Raw genomic sequence first — 18,497 nt, forward strand, 5'->3', positions numbered from 1 at the left:
ACCCACTCCGATTCAACTTTATATTTTAATTAACTAAAACTGCATCCGCACTTCAGTGGATGTATATATTGAGTGGGGCACATGTGTTTGCATTTTTTTATTTTTTTATTGCGATTAGCTGCAGAACACAAACAAAATCTCCACAAGATTTGTTTGAAATTTTCCAGTCCTAAATAGATAAACATCTTTAAACAGAAGCTAGTTTTAATTCATGAATTACAATTCATGTCAATTAAGTCACAATAACAGAATCTAAAAAGTAATATGTGCCTTAACATGAACTTATGTCAAAATATTACTGTATCCAAGAAAGTATTCTATTATAATTAAATATTATAATAGTATCATATAATTGCAATATGAGATTTCAAGAAATCTTATTGTAACAGTATAGGGACGGGCAAGGAGGAGGCGGGAACTGGCTGAACAGTAAACGTAAGTTTAATGTCAAAACTCAAACTTAAAACAACATAAAACAGACACATATGCAATGCGGTCGCATGTGTCTCGCTCTCTTTCGAACCGGCGTCTCCGGCTGCCCCTTATCTTGCTCTCCCGCTGATCAGCTGAATCAGCACTGGCCGTGCTCCATCACGGCCCGGCCACACCCTCCTCCTCATCACACTCATATAGATTTTATTTATTATTATAAGTATTAAAGAAAAATATTAAGAGTGGAGACAGAAAACACGGGGGAACTGGGTCAAAAGGAGGATTAGAACCCAGGTCATCCACATAGAAAAAACACATTTACTTTACTATATTTTTTATATAATTAATCGCTCTGAATTAACGTATTAAATCGAAAGTCCTAAATATAGTATCGTATAATATAATAATAATAAAAATGCAGTAATGTTTGTTTAGGGTTAATGGGAGGGTAAGGGAAGAGTAAATTATAATATTATAATTAGCTCAAAATAGAATAGAAGTCCTCACCATGACAGAAAAACAAACTGTGTGTGTGTCTGTGTGTGTAGGTGTGAGTGTGTCTAGGAGAAGTGCTGATCAGGTTTGTTCTCGGTTTTATTGTTACAGTCACTCAAAGGAACCTCTCTCTCTCTCTCTCTCTCTCTCTCTCTCAGCAATAGGCAAAATCTGCATCTAATAGTCATTTTATATGATCTGCTGATTGCAGTGCCATAAACATGCCGTATTAAGTACTCATGATATAACATTAATAATATGTTTATTTTATATAGCGCCTTTCTACAAACTCAAGGTTGCTTTACAAATAAACAAATAAAAATAAAATAAAAAACAGAAGAGCAGATCAATTAAGAGTCAGGGCAAAGAGATATGTTTTCAGGTGGGTTTTGAAATCATGTATGGTGTTGAGGTCATGGAGGGATTGTGGGATAGAATTCCATAATGTTGGAGCAGTAGTGCTAAAAGCCCTGCCACCCAGTGATGTAAGCCTATAATGTGGGGTGAGTAGTTAACTGGAGTCAGAAGACCTGAGTGAGTGAGATGGTCTGTCTTTGATGTAAGGAGGGAAAGATCATGTAGAGCTTTAAATGTAGTGAGGAGTAATTTATACTGACTGCGGTAAGAGAAAGGTAGCCAGTGCAGTCTGTGTTAAATGGGGGTGATGTGAGATGATTTCTTGGAAGAAGTGAGAACCCAAGCTGCAGAATTCTGAATGTATTGCAGTTTATTGATTGTTTTGATGGGGTGACCAGAAAAGAGGGCGTTACAGTAGTCGAGTCGTGAAGTGATGAAAGTGTGAACAAGAGTCTCTGCATCTTTTGTATTGAGAATGGGGCGTAGTCTGGCAATATTACGGAGGTGAAAGAAAGCAGATTTTGTGAGAGAAGAGATGTGAGGGAGGAAGGAGAGTGAAGAATCAAAAAAAAATGCAGAGGTTTCTGACTGTAGAGGAGGGTCTGACCAGGACACCATCAATAACAACAGACTGATCAGAGTGGCAAGATGTAAGATTTGTGGAACCAACTAAAAGTACATCAGTTTTGTCAGTGTTACGATTGAGAAAATTATTGGTCATCCAGGTATTGATGTCACTGATACATGCAGGTAAGGAGCTTATGGGTAAGGGAGCAGTAGGTTTTGATCTAATATAAAGCTATGTGTCATCAACATAACAGTGAAAGTTGAGTCTGTGCCAGTGGATGATATGATCCAGGGGAAGCATATAAGTGATGAAGAGCAGTGGACCAAGAACAGAACCCTGAGGGACGCCTTGAGAAACAGGAGCTGTAGTAGATTTTGACTGATGAATAGAGATGTAGTGTTGACAGTCAGAGAGATAAGAATTGAACCAGGATAGTACAGTACCAGAAATGCCAATAGCAGAGAGGCGAGAAATGAGTATGCTGTGTGAGATTGTGTCAAATGCAGAACTGAGATCTAAGAGAACAAGAATAGTGAGGGCACCATAGTCTGCGGCCATTAGAAGATCATTAACGACTCTAATAAGTGCAGTCTCTGTGCTATGGAGTGGATGGAAATCCGATTGAAAATACTCAACTAAAAAGATTGTGTGAGGCCAGATAGGATTGTAGCTGAGAGACAGCCACTTTTTCCATCAATTTGGACAGAAAAGGGAGATTTGAAATAGGGTGGTAATTTTTAAGGTCAGAGGGGTCTAGGCCGGGTTTTTAAAAAAAACTGTGGTGACAGCTGCAGTTTTTAGTTCTAGAGCAGGGGTGTCAAACTCAGTTCCTGGAGGGCCACAGTCCTGCAGAGTTTAGTTCCAGCCCTGCTCCAAAATGCCTCCTTGTAATCTTCAAGCACTCCTGAAGACCTTGATTAGCTGCTTCAGGTGTGTTTAATTAGGGTTGGAGCTAATCTCTGCTGGACTGTGGCCCTCCAGGAACCGAGTTTGACACTCCTGTTCTAGAGGGACAATACCAGTTCTAAGAAGTCTGCAGATGAGGAGGGTAATAGGCACCGAAATGGCAGTCAGGCAATGTTTAATCAGTGCGGTGGGGGCTGGGTCTAACTGACAGGAAGTAGAATTTGATTTCTTGAACAACTCAGCAATTGCAGGTGTGCTAGTAGGGGCAAAGTCAGAAAATGTGCCAATCGTGAGGTCAGTGAGGAAATCTTGTGGTGCATCTGGAGGGAAAAGTTTGTATAGCGAATACATTTTTCTTTTGAAAGAAGTGAAGAAATGACTGACAGAGCTCAGCAGAATCGGAAATAACAGACACAGGTGTGTTTGTGAGTTTGTTAACAGTGGAAAAGGGTGTTTTGGATCTGGAAGAAGCATTATTGATAAGGGAAGAAAAATATGCAGAGCGTGCAGCATTTAATGCAGATTTGTATATCTGCATATGGTAATTGAAGGCAGATGAGTGAACAGTTAAGCCAGTTTTCTTAAAGAGATGCTCAAGGCGGCATCCTGCAGCTTTCAGAGAGCGAAGTTCAGGTGTAAACCAGGAAGACGAGTGAGTGGAGGGGACAAGTCTACTCTTAGGAGAGGCATGTGAATCAAGGGCATTAGAAATTGATGTATTGTATCTAGTGAGGATGTCAGTGGGACAGGTAAGTTCAGTAATATCTGTAAGGTATGAGGTTTGTACTGATGCAGAAAAGGAGACTGGATCAATAGATTTAAAGTTGTGGTAGGTTATAATGGATTTCTTGCATGACCTGGGGAGAGGGGTTTCACAACTTAGTTCAATGAATGAATGATCAGACAGTCCAATCTGAGAGCCGAGCACAGAGTCATTACTTAAACCAGCAGTACAGACTAGGTCTAGAGTGTGGCCACGAGAGTGTGTAGGGAAGTCAACATGTTGTACTAAATTGAAACACTCAAACACAGATGTGAGCTCATTGGCAGCAGCGCAATCAGTATCTACATGTATGTTGAAATCACCAAGTAACAATACAGATGAACACATGGCACAAGTTAGAGTTAACAGCTCATTCAGATCACTGAAGAAATTAGACAAAGAATTTGGTGGGCGATACACAATAAGCACAAGCAGTGGCGATGGACCAATAACTTTAAAAACCAGGTATTCAAAGGTGCTAATTTCATGGAAGTCATTGATTTTAGTATGCAAGTTGCTGCGATAGACAGCAGCCAGACCCCCACCCCTGGAAATCAGGTGAGGTTTAGCCAGGTAGTTGTATCCAGAGGGAGTTAGCAGGTTCATGTGGAAATAGTAATTGGGAATTTGTCATGTTTCAGTAAGCAGCAGTATATCTAGGTTTTTATCAGTTATTGTGGTGCAAAGCAGTGTGGCCTTTTCTGTAACGGACCAACAGTTAAACAGGGCAATGGCAGGATGGAAACAGTCATGACATGTAGATCAGTATTGGTGAGGCGGTTTGCATGGAATAGCTATTAGGGAACTATAATTTCTCCCACGGTGAGCAGCAGGCAGCATAGAAGGGACAGCAGAAGGCGACGAGCAGTGTGATGAGAGGTAGTGACAAGGAGAGCGATGGATGTAGCACGGCCGTCGGGTAATCCCAAGTGCTTTACAGAGACAGTATGTAGCCGTATCCAGCCGGGGGCGAGAGTTCAAGCTGCGCAGTTGTAGCGGCGAATAACTAAGCGCCATGGCAAGGACGCAGCCGATCAACAAACCTAGAGCAGCTGCTCTAAGCAGGCCGGGGGTGAATGTTTTGAGTCCGAAGATGTGCAAAGTTAGATCAATGACGAACAGCAGTGGAAACACGTCATCACTAAGGGTTGCGCAGCGTAATTGCTACGGTACACCGGGGTTGACACGCACTGTCACAATTTGTACAACACCAGCGAGACACAGAGACCTTACCAGTCATTTAAGAAGCAGGAATTAACCCACTACCCAAATACTGTCCACAACAGTTAAATGAAAGTGTGGAGACTCACTCACCAACTTTGCGGGGAGGTACAGCAGAGAATCGCAAAGGTTGGCAGCCGGCGACAGAGAGATGCAGAGTTGATAGCAAGAGCCACGCAAACCCGAAGCAAATCCAGCGGATAAAGTGATGAAGTATAAATATAACCCAGGGTATACACACAGAACAAAAACAAACACGAGTACCGGATAACACAGGCGAGAAGCGGCAACCAGGTGCGCACAGCGTTCTCTCACCAGAAACGGAAACATTCAACATAATATAAGAAAAAAGATTACACACAATATACTGTACACAGTCTATGACAAGATATACACATAATATACAAAAATACTTTACAGTGTTCAATATACATACAGTACACATGTGGTATGCAACTGTATTGAGCAGAATGATGTAAAAATCATTAAGCATCTCTTCGCTATCAAACACCTTTGTTTCATTTGGTAGACGTTGACAGTGGGGCGGCTCTTTGTGTGTGTGCTTGTTTGCTCTACAAAAATCTGTCCAGAAAAGTAAATAAGTATTATGTTTTAACAAAAAATATTTTTAGGTAACTCTTGTATTTTTGTGTGTATGTGCCTCTTTAGCAATGAATGACTCAGCCCCTCTTTCCGCTGAACTGAAAATGAGTGATTATGAGAAACTCTGTTGACTCTAAACACTATTTTTAACCACCCTCAACAGTGCTGGTAAAAAATAAACAGCCAGCCCACGATTTACAGTAACACTGTCATAGATGCATTGTGCAAGAAGGAATGGAATAAACAGTGAATTTGATCATTTGAACATAACTTCACAATATTATGCAACACCCAATAAAGCATTCGATGAGAGATATTTGTGAGGTTTTGCTTCAGGATCAATTGGTGACCCAACAGATTACCAAAATCAGACCTCTACAGACATGTTGGAAAAAGAATCAACATTGGCTAGCCAATATTTGTTTTTACTCACTGGACTTTTGATGACAAGATGTAAGCATAATGCAACTGAAAAGTAAAAAAGATATTAAGCAAACCAAGAAGGGTGCATCCTCACATATGTAGAGTATTCATATGACTTCACATGCAATATTATGTGAGTCTATATTTTATTTAATATTTGGCTTTTCATCATTTTAATCACATTGCAGCTTTTTAAAAATGTACATATTTCACATTCTATCAATTAATATGATGTCATGAAATTGCATTTATAATAATGATACAAGCTATTGTCACTGTTTGAAATTTCATTCAGATTTTTAACACAAAATATGAACAAGGTTGGAATCTAAAAATGAAAATAGAATTCTATGTAAAATATTTAAGTGCTGCTATATCTATGTCTAAGTTCTATGTAAAAAAACAAGCAAAAAAACTTTAGGTTTATGAGGCAGGGCTTTGCACAGGTTTTTACTAAACCCCTGCAAAGATGCTGCAACAATCTATTTGTTAAATTCTTCAATATTTACAATGTTGTTGTTTTTTTATTTAAAATATTTCATAATGTATGATTGTCCCTTTTAAATATGTATTGATTTAAAATTTTATTACACTTACTACATTAATACATTTTGTGTTTTACTATTTACAAGTGATTATATTCTGTTTACATTGATATGTGTAATAAGTGCAAAAAAGGGTACTGTCTCTTTAAGAGTACCGGCAGTTCCGCGAGCAAGTGTTGACGGTTGAATGAGTGTATCGCACATTAATGAGAGAAAAGTTGCATGGATGTTTTTACATCATCTGTGCAATGTGTGATTAAAATGAATGTTTCTTTTGAATCACAGAAAGGATATTAAAAGAGACATTACTAAATGAAAATGAATCATCTTTGGACAAACATTACATGGAACGAAAATGTGTATTGACTTGCGTGTACAGTACAAATATTTAATATACAAGATCTCAAATTCAAGACTACATTTATGCATTTGGCAGACACTTTTATCCAAAGTGACTTACAGTGCCCTGATTACAGGGACAATCCCCCTGGAGCAACCTGGAGTTAAGTGCCTTGCTCAAGGACACAATGGTGGTGGCTGTGGGGATTGAACCAACAACCTTCTGCTTACCAGTTCAGTGCTTTAGTTCACTACACCACCACATAGACTACATGCTCTCGAGTTTTACAAATTTTTTTCATTACAACAGCGATCCAACACACAGTAAATTTGTCAGAGTAAAATTTACTCAAATTGAAGAAAATTTTACTCTATGCCAGATAACATTTGGTCCCTCTCTGAAAAGAGTAAAAGTTACTCTTTTGATAGAGCCGTTTTTCCAGAGTTAATTATGCTCAATTTAGTGATAATATTTGACTCTTTCCTGTGATATTTGACTCTATTTAGTGTTTTTTTTAATCAACTCTCGTACAATTTTACTCAGTTCAGAGCTAAAAGAAACTGACTCTGCTACTTTTTAACTCTGTTCAGAGGATCTTCAAATTTACTCTGCCACAATTTACTTCCCCTCCAGAGTTGTTTATCATCAATTATGAGTGAACTACAAAGAATAACTCTATCCAGAGTTATTCTTCTGAATTACAACATTCATGTTTTACCCTCAAAAAGCCCTAAAATATAAATGAAAAACTTGCTTTTCAGTCTGAAAATAAAATCAACAACAAACTGTATACTCATGTCTCACAATTTTATTTTTCAAGCACCTGTTTAAACAATATTACACTTACACTTAATTCACTTGTGATCATAAAAAAATAATGAAAACAATAATACTAAAAAAAAAAAAAAATTGTGATAGTGATAATGTAAGGGAGAAGACGAAGAAGAATTACATGAAACAATATGGTACAATATACAAATCAGAATCACAACCATAAGACATCAGAATGTCAAACAACTTGTGGTGCAAAATATCCGTAATCTCCAAAACAGAAGGTGCTTCTGTGGTATGTGCAACTTTGTAAGCATGGATATGTTCAGCTAAACAAAATGTTTTCAGTGCAGTTGTTATCAAAAGTACCTGCTCATCTTTGATAACAATATTCTGGATTACATGAAATACAGGCATGTCATTCTGAACTTGAACACAAACCGCTAACCCTAACCGATAAGTATTTCCACAGCGCTTGACCCATTTCACATTTAGGACCTTAGTCCACATAGGTACATTAAGTTTCTCAGCCAGCTCAGCACCAACTTCCATTTCATTCAAGGGGGCCATTTTCCCAGGACCTAATTTCATGTCATTTGGATTAAATGTTTGCCAAATGTAAGCCATTTGGCACTGGTGTTTCTTTGCTAATGTTTTCGTTATGTTTTTAAAGCTTTTCAACTGCTTTTTAAAAAGTTATGCTTCGCTTCGTAACGCATGCACCAACAATGTAGCAGTGGTCCAATTTTCTGCATACAACTGGGGTAATGCACCATAAAATGATGCTTTGGCAACAAGTTCTTATCAGGAAACAAACGCTTAAACAAACTGTGGTGCTCTGCAATCAGGTGTTTCAAATAAATGGTGATACCAGTGGATATAACTGAAGAAAACACTATATTGACTATCTGAAGCAATAAAATGAACAAATACCAGTGCTGATCATTAGGACGCACAAGATCTCCAAACATAATGGGTAGATGACGCAGTAAACACCAGCTCTGAGTGGCATTTAAGCCCAGGTCATTGGAACCCTCTCTTAATGCTACACCAGGAGGTTTGTTGTTTTGTTCCATGAAGCCATAATTAAAACTCTGAATTCGTCTGTGTACTTCTGCTGATGTGGTGTAATTGTCAATCAGGTGCTGAATAAGTAATTTCATCTCATATTGTGCAACCCCCTCTAATATATCATGCATGATATCAACCGAAAAATTTGCAGTGGTGTGGAAATATTGCAAAGAATTTAAAAGGCAAGACTTTTTTACTCCCATTACATAAGGTAGACTGGGATTGCTCTGCATATTCTGACAGTGTTCAGCATGAAGTTCTTTAGTTCGCACTGACATCTTTGGACTATCTTCACTGAACTCTGTCTGAAAGTCTTCTTTCTCTAGTAGGCAAAAGCGGCAACAGTACCTAGCACTAAACGATTCCACAAAACCAAATAAAGAATGGACACCGAGGTTGTCACCAGTAACTTGGACAATGGTTCCATAAACTGTATGATCAAATAAAGGAATCTGAATTCCATTGGTTTCCAGTGTTGAGATATCCTGGACAAGCGGCCCTAGTATTTTATCAAACCCATAAGTTTTGATATCTTGTGCATGAAATAAAGCAACTAAATGGATATTTAGTAAACTCGAGTTGTATTTAGGGGAAATATTTCTAAGGGTAAAATAGATAGCTCCTAACTTATGTATTCCTCGTTTTGATCCAAGGGGGTTTGAGCATTCAAATTCATCAAAAAAAAGCTGGATCTGAACTGCATGTCTTTGTTTTGAGAAGAGCGCATGATTCTTAAAGAATTCTCCATCGTGTATGTCATAAAGACAATTTGGTCTTTGTTGTGAATCTCTCGTCATCATATCTTTAATGTTAGGGTGCTTATAAATGGACTGTAATGTCTCAAGAATTGGTATATATACAAATTTATCCTTAACAATGGTTTGGGCATAAGTTCCAGTTGTTCTGTTACGCCGTGTAGCAAATCTTGTTCCGAGAACATATTCAACAGGATCTATTTTTCCCCATTTCTCTGAAAAGTACTGCATTCTCTTGCTCTCAGTGTTTAATGCCACAAAAGGATTTTGCATTTTTTCAAAACACTGATCAATTTGAGACTCAACAGCACTCTTTATGGAGAGTGCTGTTGAGCCTAAAGATAGGCTGTTTTTCACAGATTCTTGAGTTTGACTATGAACGTCTCCAATCACTTCTTCTAGAGCACTAACAACATAGTTAATAGTTGTCTCTGCGACACCAGCAACTTTAAGTTCAGCTACCACTGTTGCACAACTGTTTACTATATTTGTTTTTAAGAGTACAGACTCACAAGGTGAATTTTGGTTTGGTAAAACACCTACATCCCCTAATGAAATGGAGTTGGTGGTGGATGAGCTTTCACCATAATCGGTGCGTGAACTGTCAATTGCACAACACTTGCTGAGATGCTTTCGTAATCCAGAAAAACTATGGTAAACATGTGAACAACCTCTTTGAGCACATTTTAACTTCAGACTTTTTCCTGGACAAAGGCCATGAACTAACTTAAAGTGCCTTATAAGGGCATTGGCACTAGCATGCCCCCTTTTACAAATGAAACAATTCATCTGCTCACTGGAGCATTCTAGCTCTCAACTCAGCCACTCTGGGATTCACCTTGGTGGTTTCAACATCTATGTCATAGACAGTGGTTTGCAGAAAGCTATACACATTGGTCAATTCCTGACAGTATGAGGTGCCAAAGACAAAGTGAGCTTTGAAAAGCTCATCAACACAGGCTAGTGAATTAGAGGCCTTACAGGGTAGAGCATGTTGGTCAATTACAATAAAACAAGACTGGACCCTACTTCTCTTCGGCCCAACAACAAGTAGATATGGCTGGAGACTCTCTCCAATGCTATCCAAGTGCCCTTGGATACTGGTTCCGGTCTGTAAAAGAATGAAAACACATTAGTGCCAATGTGACTTAACAGATAAAGTCAATATACAGCATGAATAAAGATACAGTGATGTCTTCCACCAAAGTTTCTCTATTACATACTTCCAACAGATTGTTACTAAGTATGTGTTAAGTAGAAAAGAATAGCACAAGAACAATAATTTAAAGGACAGGTGATCTTTAAGAACCTGTATGAGAAGTAAGCATGTTCAAGGTCACATAGTAACACGACATTATGAACTAGTGTCATTTGATCAGCTTCATCAGTAGCTTCACCTTGATGAATTTCACAAGACAATCATATGCTTGTCTAGCTGAGATTTTTCCCGGTCTTTTGCGGCCTTGACTTGAGGGTGGCAAAAGGTGAACCAGCATCAGAATGGAAGACATATCGCTGTCCCAACCTGGAGACACGGAAAACAAAATAAACAAAAAAATAATAAAAAATAGGCTTTTAGGTTTGGTTTTTAGGTAGAAGGGGTTGAACATACCCTCCTACTCATTTTAACTTGACTTATCTTCAACTTGGATGATGTGCTGGTATAAATACATTAACCACTCCAGTACCTTAGTTTATACTGCACACAGATTCAGTATTAACAGCACATTCATGGCCAAGTCTTGATGACAACAGATGTGTGGATGAATTAAGGTGAAACCTCTACAGATACTGAAATGCGGTCATACAGTTAAACTTTATCTACAACATGTCAACCATGCGTCCCAAATGAAAACAATTTCAAACTGTAAATCTGCAACTCCTGTACTAGGCCTTTGAGAAAAGATCAGGGTAGAAATGTTAGAGAAACAGGTAATTATCATTCTAACAGTTTACCCATTGCAAGTCTGTGTTGCATAGCTTGCATATGAATCATGCATGTCTAATGGGTAAAGTTGTGACCAAAATTTAAACTCTATATATCTGAATAAAGCTATGCTTTTCATGAATGCATAACTTCCTCTAAAACAATTTAGGGTATAGCACAATAGTTACCTTCTTCAACTTCAGTGGCTTCAGCATTTTGGATGAGGTCTTGGAGCTCACTAGTCTGTGTGAGGCCACGGCTCTGTGCAATAACCTGTGGTTTATGTTGGTAGACCACTTCTCCAACAACTTTGCAGAGGTCGCATCACCAAATAGAAGTCCAAAATCTTGATCAATCTGTACAAAATAACAAAGATAATTAAAGTAGGTACCACAGTAGGAACTCACTTTGTTTACCTAACGAGTCTGTGTTACTGCAGAACAACAATAGCACTTGATTTCATATTTGTTTGTTTGTTTAAACAATTGAAGTCTCACATACCAAGCCTGGTATATCCATGAATCGCGGGAAAATGGATAGAATATCAGATGCCTCTTTAGGGTCGTGCAGCATCTTCTGGTGATAGGCCAGTGTTAACCTCATCTTTTCCTTTACCACTGCCTCATCAGCTGTATGCTTCATCAGGGCAATTGCTTCCTGACACTGACGTTCATCATTCAACCAGCTGTCTTCTTTGTAGGGATCCCTGTCAGCAGTTGGCCCACCTGAAAGTGTTTAAGACAATATGAAAACCACATTTGTAGTCCCTTTTCTTTCCAAAGCACAACATACCAACACTAGATACATGACAGGAAATAACATGGAAAACATGCATATATCCTAGAGTGACATTTAAATTTGCCCAACGCTGATGATTATGCAAAGCATGTTTGCATTTAAAAAGAACAGCGCTTATATACTATGTAACTCTTGACCTCATTCACAATATGACTTAATGACAGACCAATTTGGAACAAAAGAATACTTCAAAGACAAGTCACAAATGTTAAGATGAGTAAAATAATCAAGTTGTATGTTCATTTGAAAAAAAAAAAAAAAAGTTATTCAAGCCTTGCAGCCAAGCTAATAAAAGCACTGACTAAACATCAAATACTGCACCTGTTTGTGGTTGCCGTGGGCGTTTCATCCGTCCCTCTGATCCTTCTTTCTGCAGCGTTTTAATTCTCCATGCCAAATATCCACTTCCATCTTCTGCATTGTAATAATGCTCCTATGACCAGAACAATACACAGACCTAGTTGTTATACATTACACGACTAAGGAAATAAATGCCATATCAATTATAATGTAGATAATCTTTACTCTGAAATATACAGAGTATATCCTCCTCCTGTAAATCAAAAAGATTGAGAGGCAAAAGCTACTTACATAACCAAGTTTGCTCCTGGGGTCAGCCAAGTATGGGAATAGGGAGATGATTCCCTTCGCATATTCTTCCTTCAAACGTCGGGAAGGGCTTGTTCTACACACAAAAACATAAACCAATTACAACCCATAACATCATAAACATCAATTTACAAATTACTGTATGAACAACCTACCCATGTTCATTTGTCAAATGTGCTACCAAGATTTTCACCATGTCACGTCTTCTGCCATCTGACAGACTTTTAGCGCGAGCGTATTCATTTATGACCTTCTCGCCTCCAGGGCTGCTCTTTAGGATATCTTCGACCATCTGGAGAGGGAAATGATGTAATATTGAGCAGAGATGAGAAATTAAAAAACTGACAAGTGTATATAGTTCCAAATATCTTTACTATTTAAGTAATTCTATATAGATGTAATTCAGAGGCAAGATTGGTGATCCTTACTTGGGCAAGACGACGTTCCTCAGCTCGATTTTTTTCAGGAGGACTTCTAATCAACATTGCTGTGTCATCAGACTCTGATGTGCCCCCAGCATCTCCTAATGAGCTTGAGCTTAAAGAATCTTCAATATAAACCATATCAATGGTCTGATTATCTGTTCATACTACTTTGATAGCATGCTACACAGCTATTAAGAATTAGTCCAATAGACATATTAGCCTGTGCAAATCAGTGAATTGGTGAATATTGCTGAGAATAAACAAAACTTAATAAGCATGTCAAACAATTTACCATCAAAACTTGCTGTGCCTGGGATGAAAATTTCTAGGACACCAAGGTCTGGTCGTGTCAGCAGATATTAAAATGCTTCCTCATCAACTTCTGTCTTCGAGTCATCAAAGACTTTAACGTCCATTGTAGGAAGATCAAATTTCTTGGCAACTGAAGGAAGACAAACCATTGGCAAATTGACAAAGGACAGCAATGCCAAAAAACACAAACAGTTGTTTTTATACCCCATAAGATACAATCATACACTTATTTTATTACTATTAAAAACTAATTTTTCAGAGGGAAAATTATTAAAGATTTTAACAATGTTAAAGTTTGTTATTTCTCACCACATTCCAAAAACATCTGAAATGTAAAAGGTGTCTTTGAACTTCACTCTGACAACATTGTTGGTTTGCATCCTGAAGGAACCAAAAAGACAAAGTTAAACAAAAGGCGATAACACTCACAATCAGATGAAAAAAAGAACATTCGGTAACCCTTTAGAATACTGTTCGGTCATTAATGAATAACTACACAGGAACAAATGAGTAATGCACTATTAACATTCTAGTAACTACTATTAACTAACAAGAAATTCTGATTAACGAATTAGTAAGAAATAACGTTCAGTTGAATGAGGTAGTTCACTATTAGCTACTCAATAACTATTTTTTCATACCTCCCAGAGGACTACTAAGAACTACTGTATACAAGTTCATAATTAATGTGAATAATGTATAATATAAGGTAATGGTAACCCACTAGTAATGACTCAAGTATTACCGAATCCATCTGAAAGAATTACTATTCAAAATCTTACTAAAATCTCAAAAACTTCAGTCATTACTAGGGAGTTATCATGCTTTTCACTTTATAATACTGATCCAAATAATAAGTAGTTCCTTCTGAAGGATGTAGTAGGGTAACACTTGAGTCATTACTATCCAAAACCTTACAAAAGACTCAAAAGTTTACAATGACTTCAGTCAATATTAGGGAGTTATCATGCTTTTCACTTTAGAATACTGATCAAAATAATTAGTAATTCCTTCTGAAGGATTTGGTAATACTTGAGTCATTACTAGTGGGTTATTTGTTCCTGTGTTTCCCATTATTCATTAATGACGGAACAGTATTCTAAAGTGTTACCAAACAGGCATTAGTGCACTACACAACATTAATTATCTTTGTTCACTAATGTGTTTTTAATTAGTAATAACTGTCTAATAGTTCTGTTAAGGCATGGTGCTCAATGCTCACCCACATAAAAATTGCCTCCAGCAATCCAATTAAGGCTAACGTTAACTTAACTCTTTACAGAGTCAAGTACATGTGGTGCACAACTCGAGCCGCTGGTCACAATAGTTTAGTGGACAAACATTTGATAGGCAGCTAGCTAGTTTCACTGTTGTCAATTAATGTTCATGTAATCTATATGTTAGCTTTTTGCTTTCAATATAACTTTGCTTAACTTAGTTCTTGAGGCCAGCTTAAACTAAGGTTAGGCTATGTGTTTGCCTCCACAGTGAAGCTAACATTAAATTAGCTAAAGTAGGTTTTAGTAAAGTTTTGGTGCACCACAGCATCTAACAAGTGATTAGTGATTTTTCCTCATTAGCTAGCATTGTGTCGAGCACTAACGTTCACGTTAAACTTCGCATCAAGTTAACATGAGAAAGCTATCTCTATAATATTCAAAAAACGTGGCAAACTGATCTCAAAACAGAGGCGAATATTATGAAAATGAATAAGACTTTGAAACTTTACTTACTTTAACATCCAGTAGAAGCGCAACTTCTCTTCTAAACCCACAAACGGCAGCGATCGCGATGGCCGTGACGAACAGTAATGGCGGATAAACTAAACTTTGGGAGGATAATTTTGGGGAGGAGTCACAGTTACTCTTTAATTTCGCTCCCACTCTACTGACACATTTTACTCTATACTCTCAAAATAGAGCAAAAACTACTATTTTTGAGGGGAAAAAAATTAACTCTGGAAAAACTACTCTGCCATTTTTCCTGTGCAGGCGTGTAACACGGGTCTGTGGTCATGCTGAAAAACGAAGAATGCTGTGAAAACAGTCTGTGGAAAAATTTGAGCAAAATCAGAGCTCACGTCGTTAAATGCAATGTAAATGTAACTATGGCGTATCACAGTTTAACTAAAGCAACACCTAAGGACCCACTGCAGCCAAATAAGGTCAAATTCCTTCAGAGTGCACGCTCATGAGACATGTGCCGTAAAAGTGTCTCAGTGCTAAACTTCTTCGCCACTACACAACTCAATCACTGGCGAGTGAAATTGGAACATTTACTTGCCAGATTAGACTGGATTTATTTTAACATGAACTGCATAGACCCAACTAAATAATTAACATGATATAGGCTTAATAGGTCAATTGTCAGTTTTGGTTTCTACATAAAATACCACGAATTTTGATTACTTTATGGTATTGGCCAATAATTTACAGCACAAAAGGCACTGTGGTCAGCACAAACCATGTTTATCCTCGCCACAAGTGAAGTATTCTAGATAGTCTGGGTTAAAATTTTCCTTATGGTTTTTGAAGATGAAGGTATGTCAAGCAACCTGTCCATGAAATCTACCTTATTTGGCTAGTAAGTACCAAAAAAATAAAATTAAAATAAAAATAAGGGACTTTTAAGACAAATAAGATCTTTTCCAATGTCTTAAAGTGATAGTTCACCCAAAAATAAAAATTCAGTCATTGTTTACTCACCCCTGTTTTGTTATAACCCTATATGACTTTCTTTCTTTTTCTTAACACAAAGGGAGAAATTGTGAAGAAAAATTAAATTCTCAGTGACCACCTCTTCAAGCTTCAAAAGAATGCAAAAGTATAATTTAGAAGTCTAATAAATTATTCCATGAGACTCATTATTGTTATGAAAGCATACAATATGGTTTGGTGTGAAACAAACCAAAATGTAATGTATTATTTAGTGAAAATGTTCACTGACCATTACTTTCTTGTGCACGTTCATGAGTCTGCATGCAAGCTTTAGAGCTCTTTAGAGCACGAGAGCAACAGTAGTTACGCAGCACGCGTGAGATGGGGCGTTCAAGTGAAAACCCATTTTGTTTCGCTTTAACCATATTCGCATATTACAGAGTCTGCGTAGGGCATCAACTCCCTAGGGGGGCATCAAAGCGACCCTCAAGCGAAAACTCGTATTGTTTCGCTTCAACAGGACCACCAGCGATATTAATAACAGAAAACACAACATAGCTGCACACAAACCAGAGAACAGAACATACAAACATGTCTGAAGAGTTTGTAGTGGAAGAATAGATGAATTTCAATGTACAGACTTATTTGTTTGAAACAGAATCAAACAAAGAGATGGGTCTAAAGTTAGCTACAGTCACACCGTGTCCTACTCAGACGGGAAACGACTCTTTTCTATGTTAATCAGAGTTTTTTGTCCTAAGCAGCTGCGACGAGCAATAGGACATTCTTTCGATCACTTGGTTTCTATATTTGGCGTCGCACCCGGTAACCCCATCCGCTATGAACTGGCGCCGGTCCAAAATGCGATGCGTGGTGCAAGCACGATGTGATTGTCTGTGTACCGCGACTGCTTTCGGGTCCTTGAATAAGGTATAACGTGCGAGTAAGAGCAGCCAGTGGAGTTTCTGGTGCCCCCCTCAGGTAAGATGGTGCACCCCTAAGGAGTTGGTGCCCAATGCAGACTGTGTAATATGCGAATAGGGTTAAAGCGAAACAAATGAGTTTTCACTTGAACGCCCCATCTCACGCGTGCTGCGTAACTACTGTTGCTCTTGTGCAAAGAGCTCTAAAGCTCGCGTGCAGACTCATGAATGTGCACAGGAGATCAACGGTCAGTGAACATTTTTACTAAATAATACATTAGATTTCAGTTTGTTTTTCACCAAACCTTATCGTACACTTTCATAACAATCACGAGTTTCATGGAATAATTTATTAGACTTCTGAATTATACTTTTGAGTCATTTTGAAGCTTGAAGAGGTGGTCACCATAAACTGCCATTGTATGACATCACTGAGCACAATATTTTTTCACAATTTCTCCTTTTGTGTTAAGAAAAAGAAAGAATACCACCCCTCGCTAGTTCGAATCCCAGGCTATGCTGAGTGACTCCAGCTGGTTCTCCTGAGCGACCACAAGGAGGTTACCCCGTGTGACTCTACCCTCCCTAGCAACCGGGCATTGCTAGGGAGGGTAGAGTCACATGGGGTAACCTCCTCGTGGTCGCTATAATTTGGTTCGCTCTCGGTGGGGCGTGGTGAGTTGGGCGTGGATGCCGCGGTGGATGGCGTGAAGCCTCCACATGCGCTATGTTTCGCTGTAATGCGCTCAACAAGCCACGTGATAAGATGCGCGGATTGACGGTCTCAGACGCGGAGGCAGCTGAGATTTGTTCTCCGCCACCCGGATTGAGGCTAGTCACTACACCACCACGAGGACTTAGAGGACATTGGGAAAAAATTATAGAAAGTCATATGGGGTTATAACAACATGGGTGATTAAACAATGGCTGAATTTTTATTTTTGGGTGAACTATACCTTTAAAAAGTCAAAGACATTTCTATAGTCCGTTTTTTAGTTATGCTCAACTCTAGAGAATTTCATAGATTAGAAATTGCTTTTTGTGAGTGCAATCTCTATAAAATGATTATTAAAAATCCTTATCCAGTAATCAGAAACATCTTGGAAATTAATGAAAACTCATTGGTCAAAAGATGCAAGGACCCTGATACATCCAAAATATATTCATAGGAACCATGTCTTTGATACTATTTCTCTTTTGTAAATGTGTTTTAGAAAGGCTTTTGAGTTGAAATAGCAGAATAGCGATGTGGTTTGGCTTTTACGGTGAACTCAGAAAGGCTATGAGGGATACACGATTGATGATGTTTGCATTATTGATATGTCTCCCCTCTTAACCCAGCCCTGCTTGGGCTGTGTATCTGGGGGGGATGATTGAAGTTTAATCTGAGCAAGGATCAGTGAACCGGCATCTATTTATGTAGTCAGTACTAATGAGTAAAGCCCAGACAAAATCTGTAGGCTGGTTTTCTGCACTGGTTTTGGGAGAACATCTTCGATATTATCGGAATGGATTAGCTATAGTATTACAGTAGCTGAAGGCATTATGAAATTACCCAAAATGTTTAATAAACAAACGTGCAAGGAATTAACTTCA

The 18,497-nt window shown here is 38.2% G+C and overlaps 2 protein-coding genes across 2 annotated transcripts; both read right to left on the reverse strand.

The window, feature by feature from the left end:
- Positions 1-7,568: 7,568 nt before the first annotated feature.
- Positions 7,569-11,458, reverse strand: LOC127454076 (uncharacterized). Its single transcript, XM_051721033.1, has 3 exons — positions 11,366-11,458; positions 10,648-10,775; positions 7,569-10,361 (listed from the first exon to the last, which is right to left on the reverse strand). Exon 3 carries the CDS (start codon positions 10,037-10,039, stop codon positions 8,102-8,104), a length of 1,938 nt encoding a protein of 645 aa, XP_051576993.1. The 5' UTR covers positions 10,040-10,361; positions 10,648-10,775; positions 11,366-11,458; the 3' UTR covers positions 7,569-8,101.
- Positions 10,044-15,306, reverse strand: LOC127412867 (uncharacterized). The gene is made up of 10 exons (XM_051649557.1): positions 15,055-15,306; positions 13,631-13,702; positions 13,302-13,451; positions 13,013-13,131; positions 12,740-12,876; positions 12,567-12,660; positions 12,297-12,408; positions 11,679-11,902; positions 11,366-11,533; positions 10,044-10,361 (listed from the first exon to the last, which is right to left on the reverse strand). Exons 4-10 carry the CDS (start codon positions 13,067-13,069, stop codon positions 10,044-10,046), a joined length of 1,110 nt encoding a protein of 369 aa, XP_051505517.1. The 5' UTR covers positions 13,070-13,131; positions 13,302-13,451; positions 13,631-13,702; positions 15,055-15,306.
- Between the last annotated feature and the right edge of the window lie 3,191 nt (positions 15,307-18,497).

The sequence above is a fragment of the Myxocyprinus asiaticus genome, chromosome 2, assembly GCF_019703515.2.
Source record: "Myxocyprinus asiaticus isolate MX2 ecotype Aquarium Trade chromosome 2, UBuf_Myxa_2, whole genome shotgun sequence".
In the NCBI taxonomy this organism is placed as follows: domain Eukaryota; kingdom Metazoa; phylum Chordata; class Actinopteri; order Cypriniformes; family Catostomidae; genus Myxocyprinus; species Myxocyprinus asiaticus.